Raw genomic sequence first — 19,285 nt, 5'->3', positions numbered from 1 at the left:
CCCCCGCACCCCACAGGAAATATAGCAGACAAAAATAGATTTTTACCAGATAGCACAGTTCCCCCATGTCCTAGGTGCCATAGATGTGACACATGTTGCAATATGTCCACCATCTGCCACAGAGTATGTGTACCGCAACGTTAAATACCAACATTCCATGAATATACAGGTGATATGCAATGCCTCCTATATCATAACTGATCTCGTGGCCAGGTACCCAGGGAGCACCCATGATTTGTACATCTTTCGCCACAGCGGCTTTCACACAAGACTGCTAGCTGGGGAGTTTGGTGAAGGATATCTACGAGGTATTGACACTCTGTACACTGGCGCATTGATGGCGTGCTGATGTCAGATGGCTCCGTTACTCAATATACCTTCTGTCCCTTCCAGGAGACAGTGCCTACGCAGTGCGCACCTACATGATGACGCCCTACCTAAATCCTGCAACACCAACAGAACGGAGATACAATGCAGCACACAGGGCAACCCGCAACGTGGTGGAGCGCACCTTTGGCCTGCTGAAGAGTCGCTTCCGGTGCCTCCACAAAAGTGGAGGGGCACTACAGTACAGCCCAGAGACAACATGTAGAATAGTGGCTACTTGTGCAATCTTGCACAGTATAGCTACCACCAGGGACATACCTGTGGAAATATCGGAGCCAGACTCAGATGAGGATGTTGATCCCATACCACCCCTACAGCCAGCAGACAGGACCAGTGCAGCAGAGGGAAGGCAAAGGCGTGCTGACATCACACACAACGATTTCAGATGTAAGTAAGTAAACACAAATCCACTGACAAATATACCTGTAGTGAGTAAACGTATTACCTTAATGTCAGGTAATGTTAGTCCAACGAATACCAACAAAAGTGATTGTGAAAAAAAACAATAGCAGTTCACAGTAAAGCACTATTCCTTCATAGTGTCCTCATTCCAGACACACATACAGTCCCCTGTGGCCACTACAATCACTTCTTTCGGCCACGCACGCCACTCGAGTGCGCAGTTGCCTCACTGGCACCTCGATTGTCTGACTGTGTGGCAGTGCTGTGCCTGGCACTGCGCCATCTGATGTCCATTGTGGGCACAGCTAGGCTGCTGAGGCTGGATGTGTCCTCCGTGTCCCCCAGTCCGAGCTCGCTAGGTGTGGCTGACCGGTTTCCCATTATATTGTCGATCACATTAGTGATCTGTACAATTCCTTGGGCCACATCCCTGCTGCTGTGTGCTGCCTCAACCTGTGCAGCCACTGCACGACGCGATATTAGGGAGGTGGAATTATCCAGCCTAGTCACAGAGCAACACAATCCTCCAAACATGCTCATGAAGCGTCGCTCCTGCCTGCGGTGGCTCACCCTGTCATGGGGCAACTCCTGACATAGTTCCCTCGCAGCAGTAGTTAGCTCCCTTGTGTCCTGGGATGCCTGGACCTGTCCCTCATGCAGATGTCAATGTTGGCATTCAGGCAGTCCAGCTGGCGATGCAGGCCCCCCATGTTTGCATTATGTTGCTGCATCTGCCTTTGTAATGCAGTGATCTTTTTATTTTGCATGCACTGCTGCAGCAACATAGCCGGTTCCAGGCCACCAAATAAGGATGTTCCCTCACCTGCCTCATAAGCCTGTGCACCTGCATATGTCGGCATCCTGTGGGGTGCTGTGGTCTGCTGTGAACGGGGCTTCTGCATCTGGGTGCATCTGCCAGTTGGGGACGGTGTTTGTGAGCCTTCCTGCTGCTCATCAGAGTCCTGACTCATTTCTGGCAGTGGAAGTGCCCTAGGCCTGCGTCGGAGTGGCACAATGTTCTGGGACTCACTTGTATTGGAGTCTGAAGCAGGATGGGTGTCTGTCTCCCCTGCACTGGCACATGCTGTGGCTGCTGGGCCTGGCCCACCTGCAACGACAATATGCAGCATGTCAGTTATGTTTGTTACAATTAAGGTCACACAATGGTAATAAAGGTACAGGTACTTCTCTTCACTTTGTTGTGGGTGTTGTGTTCTTCTGTGTGTCGCTCTGCCTCTTACATTGTATGTGCTACTTTCAGCTCTGGGTTGTGGGCTACCACTCCCATAAGGCATTGTTGTGCTGCTTCTAAGATGTGGAATGGACTACTTCTCACACTGTTTTACATTACTTGCTAATTGCTAAGGGGCTTTTGTGCATACACATATGGAGTTACAATTCAATATTGCACTTACCTTTGCTGGTACTTGGTGTGCCAGAGGTGTCAATCTCAGTGACCCCACTGACTGCTTCCGGGAGGAGTGTGGACTCCACTAGATCCTCTATCGGGGTGGAGGGTGTCTCTGTAGGTGGTCCGCCTCCTGTGCTCCTGGCCTCCTGCAGTCGTCTTGCCACCATCTCCTTGGCACGGGACTGCAGGTTGTACCACCTCTTCTTACTTTCTTCTACAGAGCGCTGTGCCACTCCAACAGTGCAGATCTTTGTCTGGATATCTGCCCAGAGTCTGCGTTTTTCACTCTCAGGCACCTGGAGTGAGCTTTTGCCAAACAACCAGTCATGGCTCCTGACCACCTCCTCTGTCAGCACCTCCAGCTTTTGCTCACTGAACTTCAGCTTGCGCTTCCTTTCTCCCTTCTCCTTTCTTCTTCAGAGTGTTGCTCAGTGTGGCTGGGCTGACTCTCTCTGAGTGCTGGTTTGGGTGTGGCACCTGAAACTGCCTTGGATGACTCACTTCCTGCTTGTGATGTCATCAGGCTCCTCCAGGTGTGCGTTCTCGCAATTTTCAATTTTCAATTACCGAATCACAATTTGCGAAAATGCAAATTGCGATTCGGTATTTGGGCCTCACAAACCACAAATAGCGATTTTTAAGAAATCGCTAATTCCGAATCGCAATCATGATAAATGGCCCATTGCGACTTGGAAACAGCGATTTCTTAAAAATCGCTATTTGCGATTCGCAAGGCCATTTCATGATACATCTGGCCCTTAGTTCCACACCCCCAATCCCACCTTGCCTACAGTTAATTCCTCAGCCACACATACATAGGTGAGCCCTTAACTAAGTTGCTGTCACTTATTATTGCTTGCAGGTGAGGTCTCTTACTAATGTCATATTCATTGTCCTTATTTAGAAAACTGAAACAGTGCCTCCACCAGTAAGTATATATGCACATTCACGTGTACCACGTGGCTTGTACTTACCTTCGCTATACTGGTCATACCCTAATTGTTTTATTCCTTAAGTAAACTAGTCGTAATGTTTTTGTAAGGACGTTCTTCCTCCTGCTTTAGTGAGTACACACCATCTCAGCATCCAGCGGCCCCATCATACTACTTGTCAAATAGCCATACTCAATACTTGCCCCTACTCCCTCTCACCACACACCCCATCGTTTTCTTTAATACTCCTACGGGTATTTTTCCAGTGATATGTCCGGCATACTGAAAGCTTTCTTCCTCCGTGGGAACAACTGATCCGTTCTAAGTTCCTATCCTTGGCTCATGCCCATACTTTGTCCATCTTTTGTCCTACAAAATACGAGTGCTCTAAAATCAACTTCAGTCCTGATGAGGACCTTTAACTTACTGAAGAAGTCAAAACGCCGGCGAAACACATACATCTAGAACTATTTACCCTGTATATTTTGTTGAGTCATGAGTCAGTTGTTCACTTGTATACACACGTCACTTTTTCAAGATTGCTGCATCCCTTGTTTGTGGAAAACTCTATTCTTAATTGGATAAAAGTCTCCATAATTTACTTAAATATTACATATGGTCAACAATTTGAAAAAAAACGGTAAGTATTTTAATTTGGATGAGTCACACACCCATAAACTTGCCAGTAGTATTTGAGTAAGTCCACAGTGAACCACTGTTTTGTCTTTGTGTAATGTATCATTGTTCCTGTTTAGGTTAACAGGTAACACTTGTAATTTTTACCTTGACAGAATTAAAATTAGTCCACGGTGGCTGTTTGATGGTCACCACAGCTGCCATTGCTTTAAACTTCAAATCCTGATTCTGGATAAGTATTTATTTTTAAATATGGCACTTTCACATTTAAATTAAATAAATACAATTCAAGTATTCGAAACTTAAATGTGATTATATGTATACAATCTGCTTAGTTCTGGTCCCTACAATTACAGTAAAATAAGTATTTTTTTCTCAAAAGGGGTTTTCTTTGTTTGTCTTATCTCCACAGATCACCTTGCATAGGACAAGTCACCAGCTGTTTTACTGTGATCTTTTCACATGGAACCACCGGCACACATCTGCTCCAGGGGACTATAGCAGCAACCACATCCATCACCGCAGCAGGAACAACAAAATGAACAGCAGCTGTCACAACAGCAGCGACCCACAGTTGCAGCAACAGCAGTGGCAGCAGTTGTCATCATGGCAGTATCATGATTATTATGACTTCTCTCTTCTAGGTATTTCCCTTCCTTAGCTACATGTGCTATTGATGTCAAAAGTGAATATGTGTAATTGATATACAATGCACATTTGGTTTATGTTATATCAGTACTAACAGCAACATGTTGGACTCACTAAGGCCCATATTTATACTTTTGTAGCACCGCATTTGCACAAACTTACAAAATATAATTGTATTTTGTAAGTTTGCGCTGCTTTTGCGTCAAACAATGACGCAAATGCAGCGCTAAAAAAGTATAAATATGGGCCTAAGAATTTCATGTTGTCATCACAGTATCCATGCCCCCTCCTTCAATGTCAGTTCCTGACCAGGTTCACATGTTTGAACGAGGGGCAGGATTGGCTGGGAAGGAGGGAAGTGTATCAGCTCAGCCTTTAAAACCTTTTGGGGTGAAGAAGGACTTGGTTATTTATACATATTGACAGATGGCCACGTCTTTACGCTCTTATGTGTCCCACTCCACATCTGCTCACACACAACCTAGGGAAGGAGTTCATCAGACAGTGATGGATCAGTACCACTGAAGTAACCTGAGAGATCACATAGCATAGAAGATTTTATCATTACCTCCTTAGGTGGCTAGTTATGTCGCCAATGTAGTGACGGTGCCTACTTTAAAGGAGGGGCTCACAGAAAGCTTTGGCCAGTTAAAAAAACAAGCTAGTCCGCTGGATTAGGGGTGGCTATTCCTATTTGGCCATGTAATCGTGGTCAGGTATATTGGCTGGGTGGGGTTGGATCCTAAAATGTGGAAGGTGATTGTGTAGTAATTAATTTCAATCAGCTACAGGTTTTTGAAGGACTACTTTCACAGCCTGGTCATTCAGGTGGTCAGCCTCTAGAATTCAGCTTCAACCCTCAGTTTATTTAAGCTCCCGAGACATCTTCATAGAACCAGGAAAATTAATTTATCAAATTGATATGTGCAACAAAAAACGAATGCAATTTGTTCTCTCCCAACTGCTAACCGATTCAAGCCTCTGACCCGTATAATCAAAATGATTGTCTGACCTTTTCCCCCAGGGGTCTTCCTGAGCAGGCAGGGGATCTGGCTGCTCCTCGTAAAGAGGTCCCTAATCTATTGGAGCTCTTATCCTGGAACATTGCGGTCCTGGGTAATATGAGAAATGTTACTTCCTGGTAAAACCTTATTAAAAAACTTAGTATAGTGTGTCTCCAGGAAACTTGGGTGGTGTTTCCGAGCTTTTTTCGGAAGATGATAGCTCCTATTTCTCTCCAGTGACTCCAGTCGTGTCTGGTAGACCTAAGGTGGTTTGCTTACATTGGTTTCCCTCAAATTAGATCACAAGGTACAGCGTACGAGACCTGGTGTCTGTGACTTCAAGAGCTCTTGCTAATGTTTCCTAAACCAACAAAATTACCAGTACTTAGTTGTTACAATCCGAGTGATACTGTGAAAAATGCAAAACATTTGAGAATTTTGAAAGACTTACTTACTAAAGTGCTTCAGAGCAAAGTCAGTTAGTTTTACCTTGCTGATTCTTGCAGGAGACTTTAGTTTACACATTTGTGTGAAGAATTTGTTTGCAGGATCGAATTAGGGTGGGCTAGTGATGGGGAATAGGCCTTGCATATTGATAATTGACAAGGTCACTTTCTGATCTCGCGATTATGCATGTTTAATTTGGTATTCTTTTAGATAAAGGGGGTTATTCTAACTTTGGAGGAGGTGTTAATCCGTCCCAAAAGTGACGGAAAAGTGACGGATTTACCACCAGACGTATTACGAGTCCATTATATCCTATGGAACTCATAATACGGCTGGTGGTATATCCGTCACTTTACCGTCACTTTTGGGACGGATTAACACTCCTCCAAAGTTAGAATAACCCCCAAAATGTCGTATAGGTAATTCTCAAGAAAGTAGCCCGACGTTTATAGGGCTGGGAGTGTCAACTGTCTCAGATTATATATTTGTTTTGTCCTCTATTTCCACTCAAATTAACTCTTATAATGTAATTTGGAGAATAAATAGCGACCATCACCCTGTTAGTTTCTCCCTCAGTTGGGTTAAGGGTTAAGACCAACTGCTCCCATCCAGGTCTTGCCCCATCAGTCAGATATCAGTACCAATGGATAAGGGTCACAGGCTCAAATGGAATGAAGTAATTCCTGAAGTATTTCTCTCCAAGCTGATTGCCAACTCTGTCCAAGACTTTGAGGTATGTTCTGCAGACGATTGTTCAATTACTGCAGTAGTGGCATCTTGTAATAATATTTGTGAAGTTATGAAGGAGAAGCTAATATGCCACACTTTCTAAATCATGTCCCATCTTGCAGATGATTGAATAGTAATTGATCAAGGGAGCACCGTGACTTACAGAATGTCCTGAGGGCAAACCTCGTAGTCAAGACTGAGGTGGTAGCCTGTCGTCAGAAATACACAGAAGCATAAGCTATAAACGAGAGGAAAAACAGCTGAATAGGGATGAAGAATGGGACCAGCTTCTGCTGGTTAACACACATGAAATGCCGTATTTTGGGAGATAGTAAACCAACTAAGGGTGAAGGGAACACTATGGGCCTCATTATGACCCTGGCGGTCTTGAGACCACAAGGGCCACGGTGGCAGTCTGACCACTGCCAAAGTGGTGTTCCGACCGCTTTGGCAGCGGTCAGACCGCCACATTATGACTGTGGCAAAAGTGCCACGGTCGGACCGCCGGCACCTCTAGTTTCCCTCTACAGGAAGGGCTGGCGGTGCCAGCCGTCCTAATCCGCCAGGGCAGCGCTGCATGCAGCTCCACTCTGGGGATTACTTCCCCCCTCTCTGCCAGCTTTTGCATGGCGGTAGCACCACCATGTAAAATCTGGCGGAGACAGGTTGCAGGGGGCCCCATGAGGGCCCCTGCACTGCCCATGCACTTGGCATGGGCTATGCAGGGTCCCCCTGGACAGCCCTCTCGCCCTTTTCACTGTCTGCACTGCAGGCAGTAAAAATCACGACGGGTGCTGTTGCATCCTACACATCGCAACATTGCTGCCAGCTTAACTATGAGCTGGCGTCAATGTTGTGGGCTGTTCCCCACTGGTGTTTCTGCCTGCTGACCCAGCAACGAACTTGTAATGGGGCATGTGGGAAGGCAGCCACACTGGCGGCTACCTGACTGCGAGAGTTTGGTGCTTTTCCGCCTGCCAAACCCATAATGAGATCCTATGTGTTTGCATATTCTCCTGGTATATGGGTAAACCATTTCAAAGGGATTTATGACCTACTCACTACAGTTTGCCTGGAAATGGAGTTGCTCTCACCCAGTGTATCTCTAATATTACCTTTCAAATAGAGGATGTTCCCTAAGCAATTGTATTATTAATAACAAATAACACACCAGAGCAAGATAGAGTCCCTGCTGACATTTATAAAGGGGAAATTGATCTGTGACTACCATCATTAACAGAAATACTGAATGTTGTAGTAAGACAGGAGATTCCTACTTCTTGGTCTCACTCAATAATATTCTTATTTTCAAGAAAAGTGACAAAAAAGATAGCCACTGCTACATGCCCATCTCACTAATCGACTAAATAGTCAAAGTATTAGAGTGAGTGGACTTATCCAGACTCGTGGGCTGGGCAATTGGGCTGGACTGGGACTGGCATCTCGGATGCCAAGAATGGTTTTAGGTCTGGAAGTATCACTATTGACCAATGTTTAAATGTACACTCATTGTTAAATAAATGTACACTGACTAAGCAATGTAGTCTTCACATGGCGTTTTTTTACCTAACTTCCTCCTTTGACAGGGTCAATAGGGAGATATTGTGGCCATTGATGATCTCAGTGGGGGTTGATAGGCGTATAGTGTACTTCTTTGCTGACCTGCATAGGAAAACCTCAGTTATAAATAATAATAATAATAATAATAATGTAATTCATATAGTGCTCAGCTGTTTTAAGAAATGAAATGCATTCTTGTCCCTTTCCTTTTTACTCTTTATATAAAATGGCTTGGAACCCATCTGTTTAGGGAGGGTAGTGTTTTCCCTCAATCAATCAATCAATCAATCAGCATTTGTTAAGCGCAACTACTCACCCGTGAGGGTCTCAAGGCGCTGATGGGGGGGCATGGAGCATCCATAAGTGATGTGGTTCTTCAAATATCCATGTCTTCAAATAGCCATATCTTCAGCTTTTTCGTGAAGTTGACGAAGGGTGTAGTCTGTCTGAGGTGGGGTGGTAGGGCGTTCCAGGCTGTAGTGGCGAGGTAGGAGAATGATCGTCCCCCTGCTCTTGTTTTTCTGATGCGGTGTACTTCAGCGAGAGAGAGCCGGGCTGAGCGTAGGGTCTTGTGGGGTATGTGGAAATTGAGTCGCCTGTTCAGGTAGGCTGGTCCAGTGTCGTGGAGGGCTTTGTGTGCGTGGATGAGGATCTTGAAGGTAATTCTTTTCTCTATGGGGAGCCAGTGTAGTGTGCGCAGGTGCTTGGAGATGTGACAGTGTTGGGGTAGGTCGAGGACCAGTCTGGCAGTGGTGTTTTCAATGTTCTGTAGTTTGCAGGTGAATTTCTTGTTGATTCCGGCTCAGAGCCTGTTGCCGTAGGCCAGTCTGCTGGTAACGAGGGCATGTGTGACGGTCTTTTGGTGTTCGAGGGGGATTCATTTGAATGTCTTGCATAGGAGGCGGACAGTGCAGAAGCAGGTGATGCGACTGAGTTGATTTGGTGGTCCATGTTGAGTTTGGAGCCAGGATGATTCTGAGGTTGCTGGCTTGGTTCGTAGGGGTGGGTGGCTTCCGAGGGTGGAGGGCCACCAGGAGTCATTCCATGCGTCGGGTTGCGGTCCCATGATGAGTAGTTCAGTTGTCTGCGTTGATTTGTAGGGAGCTGCTTTTCATCCAGTTGGCGACTGCTTCCATTCCTTCGCGGAAGTTGTGTCTGGCTGTGTTGGGTTCGTTGGATAGGGAGAGGATGAGTTGGGTGTCGTCAGCGTAGGAGACGATGTTGAGTCCGTAGTTTCTGATGATGGCTGCTAGTGGGGCCATGTAGATGTTAAACAGTGTGGGGCTGAGGGTGGATCCCTGGGGAACTCCGCAGGTGGTAGGTGTGGGGGCCAAGAGGAAAGGGGGAAGTCTTACTCGTTGAGTTCTGGCGGAAAGGAAAGACCAGATCCAGTTGAAGGCCTTGTCTCTGATGCCGGCCTGGTAAAGTCTGCATATCAGGGTGTGTTTTTTTCTAAAGCCAGATTGGGAGGTATCGAGGATGTTGTGGTCTTTTGCTGGAAAAGGGAGCAGGGAGATGGGACTGTATTTCTTGAGGTCGGTGGGGTCCGCCAAAGGTTTCTTGAGGAGAGGGTTGATCTTGGCGTGTTTCTAGTTGTCGGGAAAGGAGGCGTCTGCTAGGGAGCGGTTGATGGTCAGGCGGAGCTTGGGGGCTATGGTTTCAATGGCTCTGTTGAAGATGTGGTGGAGGCCTTGTCCGTAGGGGCCGGAGTGTATGGTCTTCATTGTCTTCAATGTATCTTCGGTGGTGAGGGGGGTCCAGTTGGTGATTGGTTTTTTGGTGTCGGGTACCAGTGGAGGGGGTTCTGCACGTAGGTTGTCCTCGCTGAAGTTGTCGTAGATGGTCTTGATTTTGTGGTGGAAGTATGTGCTGAGTTTGTTGCAGAGGTCTTGTGAGGGTGGGATGTCCGTTGCTTCGCTGTTGGGTTGGGCGAACTCCTTGGTGATGCTGAAGAGTTCCTTGCTGTTGTGTGAGTGTGAGGAGATTCTTTCTAGTATTGCTTTCTTTCTGATGCTTTTGATTAAATGGTGGTGTGCGGTGGTGGTGGCTCTGAAGTTGATTTGGCCTTCTGTGGGCAGAAGATCTATCCCTGGCCCCCTGTATGCAGAAGAAGTGGTACTGTTAGCAAGAACAGTCCTTGGACTCAGGCATTTCCCCAACTCTTTTGTGGGCTTTATGAATTCCTTTGACCTTTCCATTAACTTTAGTAAATCCCACGTTCTAGTAGCTGGTCCCAGATCAACCATGTCTCGAACGCATCAGGTACAGGGAAATGTGATAAGTAGAGTTAAAACTTTCCCATATTTTGGGGTTCAGATTTGTTATAAGGTGTCATGGGTTCCGCTCCTGTCTGACAAAAAATATTTCCTTGTTAGGTATGTTTGTCTTGGTTCTTGACTTTGCTGCTAGATTGGGGAGTAAGCCTTTGAAAAGGGTGATAAAGATTTACCAGGCTAATTGTGCTTCGGCAGTAGCCTATGGCTAAGATATCTGGGGGTATGTGGACACTACACAATTACAAAACTGTTGAGAATGCTTTTTTGAGAATGTTATTATTGTTGCCTCAGAGTATCCCGTCCAATATTGTCCATGAAGAATTAGGCCTGGGCTTTATTTCATATACCTTAGCCTTTCACCGTTTGCTCAAATGGATCTCACAAAGTAAACAGAATATTATTGAGGGATTGCCTGTCATTAAATGGGGCAATCTACATTTATGGTCCCATCTCGTCCAAAATTGCTTAATCATCCTGATCTAATTAGGAATACTGATATGATATGTTATTTCTTTATACACCAACAGAATAGCAGAGAATCATTTCGACTGAATAAACTGTTTGTGCATGCACATGTTTTAGTCAACATAGTTGATTGAACCCTACTTTATTTTTGTCACCAACCTGAACGGCAAATTTCTTTTGACTGAGTATATGTTAAACTTAGTACATTGCCTACTGGCCTTCCCAAAAATGCCCCTGTGCATGTGATTTGTTTTTGAACCAAGGCACATGTCATGTTTTGTGAGTTTTATGCTGCATTACGTGTCAAGTATGTTTTAAGTCTGTTAAAAGATCGTGCCGTCCCTTATCTTTTTACAAATGTTAACATTTGAGTGAAACTGTTATTTTATTGCACATATTTTATCTGGTGCTGGGAGATAAAGGGTATAAATGGATGGTTAAATGTTTTAAATGTTTGTTATATTTGTTCTTTTAGGGTTTATTTTTAAACCAAAATAAAGATGATGATGATGACTGTTCTGTTCTAAATCAAACTGTAATTTATTTCTGAAGAGCTTCTAGAAGATTAATAACTATGAGCCTGATTGAGATCTTGACAGACGAGTTACTCTGTCACAACAATGACAGCTATCCCATCCACCGAAATATAAATTGCATTATATCCTATCAATCAGGCCCTACATGTTTCATATGTTATTATTAAAAGAACATAGTTGCAGAATAAAAATTAATAAAAGGCCACCAAGCTTCTCTCTGTTAATTGTTTGTTCATAGGGTTTTCAACAGTAATGAAATAATGTTATAAAAGGGGACCACAAGAAGTGAAGAGTTAGAGAGGACCTTCAGGCCAGGCAACAGCAGGATAGGCTATACAGAATTGAATCGTCCATTCCAATTGAAGGCTGCCTAGAAAGGAGGCATCCAGCCTGCGCTTGCTGTACTTACCAGCTGGCCTTGTACAATGAGAATAGTAGGCTTCTGCTGTTACACTGAACTCAAGTCTTGTTATTCAGACAAGTATATTTTACGTCTGTTAAAAGATCTATCCGGCCCTTATCTTTGGTATGTGGGAGAGAACCATCTCTGAAATTCAAACTAGCCTTTCTATTTTCTGCTGTGCTAGAATTAGCTTAGTATTCTAGAAGTGGCAGATTGAGGGTAAACATGCTATAAACGTATACAGCAAAATTGTACTGCCATTCTTTTTATTTTTATTCTGGTTAAAATTTATATCATGTGCACTACTATAGGGTTCTGGTTTTAAAAATAAATCTTTAAACCTTTAAAATGTATCCCTCATTTCCAAGTGGTCTTGAGTTGGGTCTTCCTGAATGAAAAGGATTTGGGGTACCATTAAATATCCCTGTACCATCTTGTGGTATTGATTGTTACCCAAAACACATCTTGCTTAAATATAGCTCAGTGAGTTGTGGGATGACTGCAATACAACTGTTTTCCTGTCTTGAGTTGGCACATTGACCATGCCCTTAGTACCAGGGGGTCTAGAAAAATGAACTCTGCATTCTAGATAAATGCAGAGAACATCTTAGCAGGCATAACAACAGCTGCCAGCACAACAGGGACAACAGAAGTGACCACAGCTGTAATGACTGCAGGGACAACGGTAAAAAACAGCTGAAACACCAACAGGAGCCAATACAATAACAACAGTCACCACAGGAGCCACAACAGCTGTCACAAAAGCCACCAACATAGCAGAAGCAACAACTGCCATAACAGCAGTGCAATGACTCTAATGGCAGCTGGAACAACAGGACAGCTCAAAGCTCTCACCACTGCAAGGAAACAGGACAGTGACCACAGATACCACGATGGCAGCAACAACAGCAGTAACAATAGTCTTAACTAGAGCGAAGACCCCAATGGCAAAGAAACCTGCAAAGCACAAGAGCTGCAACCACATCCACTATCACAATGGGAACAACAACTGCAACAATAGTCGCAAGTACAGAAGAACCAAAACAGAGAAGACAATATCCACCAGAGCTGTAACTGCAATAGTAACATTAGCTGCTATCATATCAGGTTCAACACAGCAGCAACCACTGCTGCAACTATAACAAAGCTCCCAGCTCCCACCAAGCAGGGCACCAGCAACCACAACAGCAGAAATAACAGCAGAAACCACAACTGCTGCCACTGCAGGGAGTACAGCAGTATCCATAGGCAGCGTCCAGTGCTGAAATCACGACAGAGAAAGCAACACTGGGAGTCAGAATTAGAATCATTGCTTTAACCACAGCCGCGATCACAGTAGTGACCACAGTGGCCCCTTTGACAGAGAGAACAGCAGCAACAACAGATGCCAGCAAAGTAGGGCAACAACAATCATCACCAAGCACAGCAAAGACAAGATCTGTCACCATTGCAGCAGCAACAACTTTCACGACATAAGAGACCATGGTAGAAACAACAAGACCACAGCAATGACAACAGTTGTCGCAAAGGCGTGGCCCACATGAGCAACCACATCTGCTATCATAGCTCAAACAACAGCAACTGCTGCAACCAGCAGGGACAAAGCCACAACAACATTTGCCTGTTTTAAGTAATGCACAACAGTCGTAACTGATGTGAAAAACATAAAAAGGTGATACATAGAATGCTTTAATTAATCTAATCTGCTGGTAATAATGCTAGTCCATCATTTTTTTTGGTTCACTGTGCCAGTGCAACCAACCATAGTAAATTCAACTTGGCCCCGTTAAAACATGAAAAGTCCTGCCCAAACTGCAACATTGTGTCACCACAGGAATAAAAGCAACCAGAGGTTTCATCCTGTTGGGACTTATCTTTGAGGTACAGCTTGAGTCCTATGGCACAGCAAGTGCCAGACCCATGTCTAGGTGTGTTCATTTTATTTTACAACAGGCTATTTACGTTGCAGGTGCTGTCTTCATCACCTTCTGTTTTGCTTCAGTGTCATCATTATGTGAAAATGCGTCCATTGGTTTTTGACGCGAGTAACATTCCACACAATGTTGATATTTCTGTCAAGCACAGATGTGGGTAGTTATTGGGGAGCCAGATACGTTTGGGAAATGACACTGTGTGTACATTGTTACCTATACTTGTCTGTCTAGAATCCTCTTAGTAGGAGGTTTTAAGTCACATCACTGGTGTGCTGATGCTATGCTGATGTTCTTGCACAGGCTCTTGTTTGAGGTCAAGAATACACTAAAATAGTCTGGGCTACTTACAAAGCTCTCCACATCAGTAGTCCCTAGCAAATTCGAAAAACTGAAAATCTCCAGGAGCCCAGCGTTAGTGTCGTTCTCCAGCTCCACTTTAATGTGTTTTAATAGGTGATCACGATCCCACACTAGTTGTTTCTATTACTTTATGCTTTTTCCTTTCGTTTGGCATATTTTAAATAAAGTCATAAAGTGGCCTCCACTTGTATTTGCTGCAGCGTAAAAATAAATAATTGCTGCACACATAAATTGCCCCATCCTCCTGTTCTGGTACTCTTTCACAGTCCTGGGAGCCAAGGCTCCAAGATTCATTGAGTCAGAAGAACTTTTTAAAAAGCAGCTTAAGAACTGGATCTTTAATGCCGTAGAAGCTCTCTGCCATTCATCTATTTAATCAGTCTGTACCTCCCCAGTCTGCCCTTACCATTAGTCAAAGCCACCTGTTGCAGCGCCAGACTGCTCCCATGGGAGTGACAGTTTGAGCTTTACAAATTTTAAATTCATTAATTAATTCACTCTATTCTTTATCTGTTGTGAACCCACAATGTGAATCATCCCCTAAGTAATGCCCACCTTTGTTAACCACTTGTACATTGTTCATGAGTTGTAAAATCCCTCCCAATTTCCCCATTCCCAGAACTTCCTCAGCCTTGTGTCATCTGGAGAGCCACCATTACAAATCTAGACCGTCCCCTTTTAATGTATCCAATAGATGGGCCGATGATTACGGGTGTCTACTTTTAAGTCACTTGTATTTAGGGAAGGCAATCTTTGCGAGCTCGGCTGCTTCTATTTTTAGTTAGATGAACGGATCTCGAAAGGGAATGACGTAAAACATTAGCCTACACTGTGAAGAGCTTTGATACCCTTTTTTGTCACACATCTGGCATGGATGGTATCAAAGTAAACAGAAACACAACCCCTCTCAAATCTCACTCATTGTATGGCAGATCTCTGTTACACGACACAGGTTTAATGTGGCACATGTATTACTTTAATACACAGGATGGTTTTGTTCATATGCAAGACATATACTTGGATCAGAACCACTGCTTGGCCCAGCCGCCAACCAAGGTGAGGCCAATTCAACACAAACAGCCTCCGTAACTGACATTCTTATCTTTCTACTGCACAATCATCACAATAGGACAGCAACGGGGAAAATACTATTCTAAGATGCAGATTGTGGAAGCTGACAAAAAAGTACACACACAGCTAAATTACATCAGTGCAGGTTGAACTTCCGGCACTTCAGGCTACAGGGACACATGTAGAATGTTCTGGTGATGTACATCTGGCTGCTTACAAAACATACTAAATGATAAATGGTTTTAGAAGCATTGCGTGCTACTATTGGTGACCTGAGTGTATAAATGTGAAGAGTATTTAATAATGTGGCAAACAACCAAGGGCTCCAGCACAAAATGGGTGAGACTGTCAGACAGCGATATTTCTTCTGAACTGTGCAGGACATTTTGCAGGAAGGTCCGCCAGTATAATAGTATCTACTTTCATATCTCACACAAACAACAGGACTGTGCCGACATTATATGAAACAGAGATAACATAACCTTGCTTGGGAGACAATTTACATGACTGACTGAATGGGAATGTACATGAGATCTATACTGCTTTGGAGAGTGATCAATTCGGGCTTAAAGAATAATTATATTTTAAAATGGATTACACATATATGACTCACTCCAAAGAAGTCAAATACCTCTACTGTCTATGACATACCAGCACACATCAAACATCAAGAAAGGAAGACTTTAAGTGTTGTGTATATCTCACATAGTGATAAGTGAAAACTATGCCTCTTGATTCTTGTATTTCCAGACGGCATTGCTTTAATACTTACTTCGGGGTCAAGCTCTTCTAAAGCCTGTTCCAGCTGTTTCAGTTCTTCTGACGTCAGTGTTCCAAGAATCTCATCCTCATCGATGTGCTTGTACTTATCAAAGTCTTTTCGGAAAGGAAGAGCCATGGTCCCCACAGCAATAGAGCTCAACTGCTTTCTTTGTGCTTTGAGATGTCCAAACGAGAACGTGTTGACCTTCAAATACCTGTGGAAGAAAAATAGATGTTGATGCTTAGCCCCTGCACAATTAGTCACCTGAAACAGGACCACCCACTAAAAGGCTGTGCCAGCCTGATGATAATAAAACAAAAATCAGATACTTAATTGTATTTAGCTTCATTAGCAGCAACAATACCTGCCATCAAGTTGTGATCTGATCACCAGCTGACTACCTGCTTTACAAACTAATGCAGTATTCCATGCAATAGTGCATCGTGTCGAATGTACTGAACAAATGGCGGAGTGAATAGGCCTGATAATTGGTATACAGTGCACCCTCTCACATATCAAGTGTTCAGGTTCACAAGAGTGTGCACTGCGGCACCTACTCAGCCTTTGGCTGTGATATGAACCAGAAACAAACCTAGCAGCATCTGCTACCAAAGACATCATCATATGTGTGAAAACACCCATCAAACCTACAGACAAATGCAGCTGGAAAAGGGAAAAGGTCATCTTGTGTGATAAGTGATGACATAAAGTAATTCCTATCAACATTGTCATCATTATAGTTGCTGAGTTTGCTCAATGGAGCGTCTGAAGCGAATCTTCTAGCGAACAGTCCATTCATCTGCGTAAAATTGGTAATGACTGAATTTTGTGCTATTATGGGAATAAGGCTAGAACAAAAAAGCAAAACACAAGACACAAAAATTACACTCAGTCACTTCTTTAAATGTATTATATGCATGATTGGCATCAGCAGCAAACAAAAAGAGAAAAAAAGAATCATCAACTACCGACTAAGGGAAACCGTCTCTAAAAATGTATCCATTCATGATATTAATATTGATGAGACATATATACTGTAGGAAAGTACCATCTTGCCTGGCATGTTACCCCCATTTTTCACTGTATATATGTTGTTTTAGTTGTATGTGTCACTGGGACCCTGTTCTCCAGGGCCCCAGTGCTCATAAGTGTGCCTGAATGTGTTACCTGCGTAGTGACTAACTGTCTCACTGAGGCTCTGCTAATCAGAACCTCAGTGGTTATGCTCTCTCATTTCTTTCAAATTGTCACTGACAGGCTAGTGACCAATTTTACCAATTTACATTGGCTTACTGGAACACCCTTATAATTCCCTAGTATATGGTACTGAGGTACCCAGGGTATTGGGGTTCCAGGAGATCCCTATGGGCTGCAGCATTTCTTTTGCCACCCATAGGGAGCTCTGACAATTCTTACACAGGCCTGCCACTGCAGCCTGAGTGAAATAACGTCCACGTTATTTCACAGCCATTTTACACTGCACTTAAGTAACTTATAAGTCACCTATATGTCTAACCTTTACCTGGTAAAGGTTAGGTGCAAAGTTACTTAGTGGGAGGGCACCCTGGCACTAGCCAAGGTGCCCCCACATTGTTCAGGGCCAATTCCCCGGACTTTGTGAGTGCGGGGACACCATTACACGCGTGCACTACATATAGGTCACTACCTATATGTAGCTTCACAATGGTAACTCCGAATATGGCCATGTAACATGTCTATGATCATGGAATTGCCCCCTCTATGCCATCCTGGCATAGTTGGCACAATCCCATGATCCCAGTGGTCTGTAGCACAGACCCTGGTACTGCCAAACTGCCCTTCCTGGGGTTTCACTGCAGCTGCTGCTGCTGCCAACCCCTCAGACAGGCATCTGCCCTCCTGGGGCCCAGCCAGGCCTGGCCCAGGATAGCAGAACACCCTTGGAAAATGGTGTGAAGGAAGGGGAGGAGTAGCCTCCCCCAGCCTCTGGAAATGCTTTCTTGGGCACAGATGTGCCCAATTCTGCATAAGCCAGCCTACACCGGTTCAGGGGACCCCTTAGCCCTGCTCTGGCGCAAAACTGGACAAAGGAAAGGGGAGTGACCACTCCCCTGACCTGCACCTCCCCTGGGAGGTGTCCAGAGCTCCTCCAGTGTGCTCCAGACCTCTGCCATCTTGGAAACAGAGGTGCTGCTGGCACACTGGACTGCTCTGAGTGGCCAGTGCCACCAGGTGACGTCAGAGACTCCTTGTGATAGGCTCCTTCAGGTGTTGCTAGCCTATCCTCTCTCCTAGGTAGGAAAACCCTCTTTTCTGGCTATTTAGGGTCTCTGTCTCTGGGGAAACTTTAGATAACGAATGCAAGAGCTCATCCGAGTTCCTCTGCATCTCTCTCTTCACCTTCTGCCAAGGAATCGACTGCTGACCGCGCTGGAAGCCTGCAAACCTGCAACATAGTAGCAAAGACGACTACTGCAACTCTGTAACGCTGATCCTGCCGCCTTCTCGACTGTTTTCCTGGTGGTGCATGCTGTGGGGGTAGTCTGCCTCCTCTCTGCACTAGAAGCTCCGAAGAAATCTCCCGTGGGTCGACGGAATCTTCCCCCTGCAACCGCAGGCACCAAAAAGCTGCATTACCAGTCCCTTGGGTCTCCTCTCAGCACGACGAGCGAGGTCCCTCGAATCCAGCAACTCTGTCCAAGTGACCCCCACAGTCCAGTGACTCTTCAGTCCAAGTTTGGTGGAGGTAAGTCCTTGCCTCACCTCGCTAGACTGCATTGCTGGGAACCCCGACTTTTGCAGCTACTCCGGCCCCTGTGCACTTCCGGCGGAAATCCTTTGTGCACAGCCAAGCCTGGGTCCACGGCACTCTAGCCTGCATTGCACGACTTTCTAAGTTGGTCTCCGGCGACGTGGGACTCCTTTGTGTAACTTCGGGTGAGCACCGTTTCATGCATCCTCGTAGTGCCTGTTTCTGGCACTTCTCCGAGTGCTACCTGCTGCTGAGAGGGCTCCTTGTCTCGCTCGACATCCCCTCTACCTCCTGGCGCAATTTGTGATATCCTGGTCCTTCCTGGGCCACAGTAGTGTCCAAAAACGCTAACCGCACGATTTGAAGCTAGCAAGGCTTGTTGGCGTTCTTTCGGTGGGAAAACACATCTGCACGACTCTCCAAGGCGAGTGAAATCCGTCCACCAAAGGGGAAGTCTCTAGCCCTTTTCGTTCCTGCAGAAACCTCAGCTTCTTCTGTCCAGTAGAAGCTTCTTTGCACCCGCAGCTGGCATTTCCTGGGCATCTGCCCATCTCCGACTTGCTTGTGACTTTTGGACTTGGTCACCTTGT

The 19,285-nt window shown here is 45.0% G+C and overlaps 1 protein-coding gene across 2 annotated transcripts in view; it reads right to left on the bottom strand.

Moving 5' to 3' along the window:
* The window catches only part of LOC138284065 (tropomodulin-2-like), a 338,245-nt gene that overhangs the window by 239,406 nt on the left and 79,554 nt on the right, over positions 1–19,285 (bottom strand). For both annotated transcript variants that reach the window (XM_069222471.1, XM_069222472.1), the window contains exon 2: positions 15,974–16,178. In XM_069222471.1, the coding sequence (XP_069078572.1) occupies positions 15,974–16,099 (126 nt within the window). In that variant the 5' untranslated portion in view covers positions 16,100–16,178. The remainder of the gene's footprint in view (positions 1–15,973; positions 16,179–19,285) is intronic.

This window comes from Pleurodeles waltl, chromosome 3_1 (genome assembly GCF_031143425.1).
Source record: "Pleurodeles waltl isolate 20211129_DDA chromosome 3_1, aPleWal1.hap1.20221129, whole genome shotgun sequence".
In the NCBI taxonomy this organism is placed as follows: domain Eukaryota; kingdom Metazoa; phylum Chordata; class Amphibia; order Caudata; family Salamandridae; genus Pleurodeles; species Pleurodeles waltl.
This window is presented reverse-complemented; position numbering and strand designations above follow the sequence as displayed.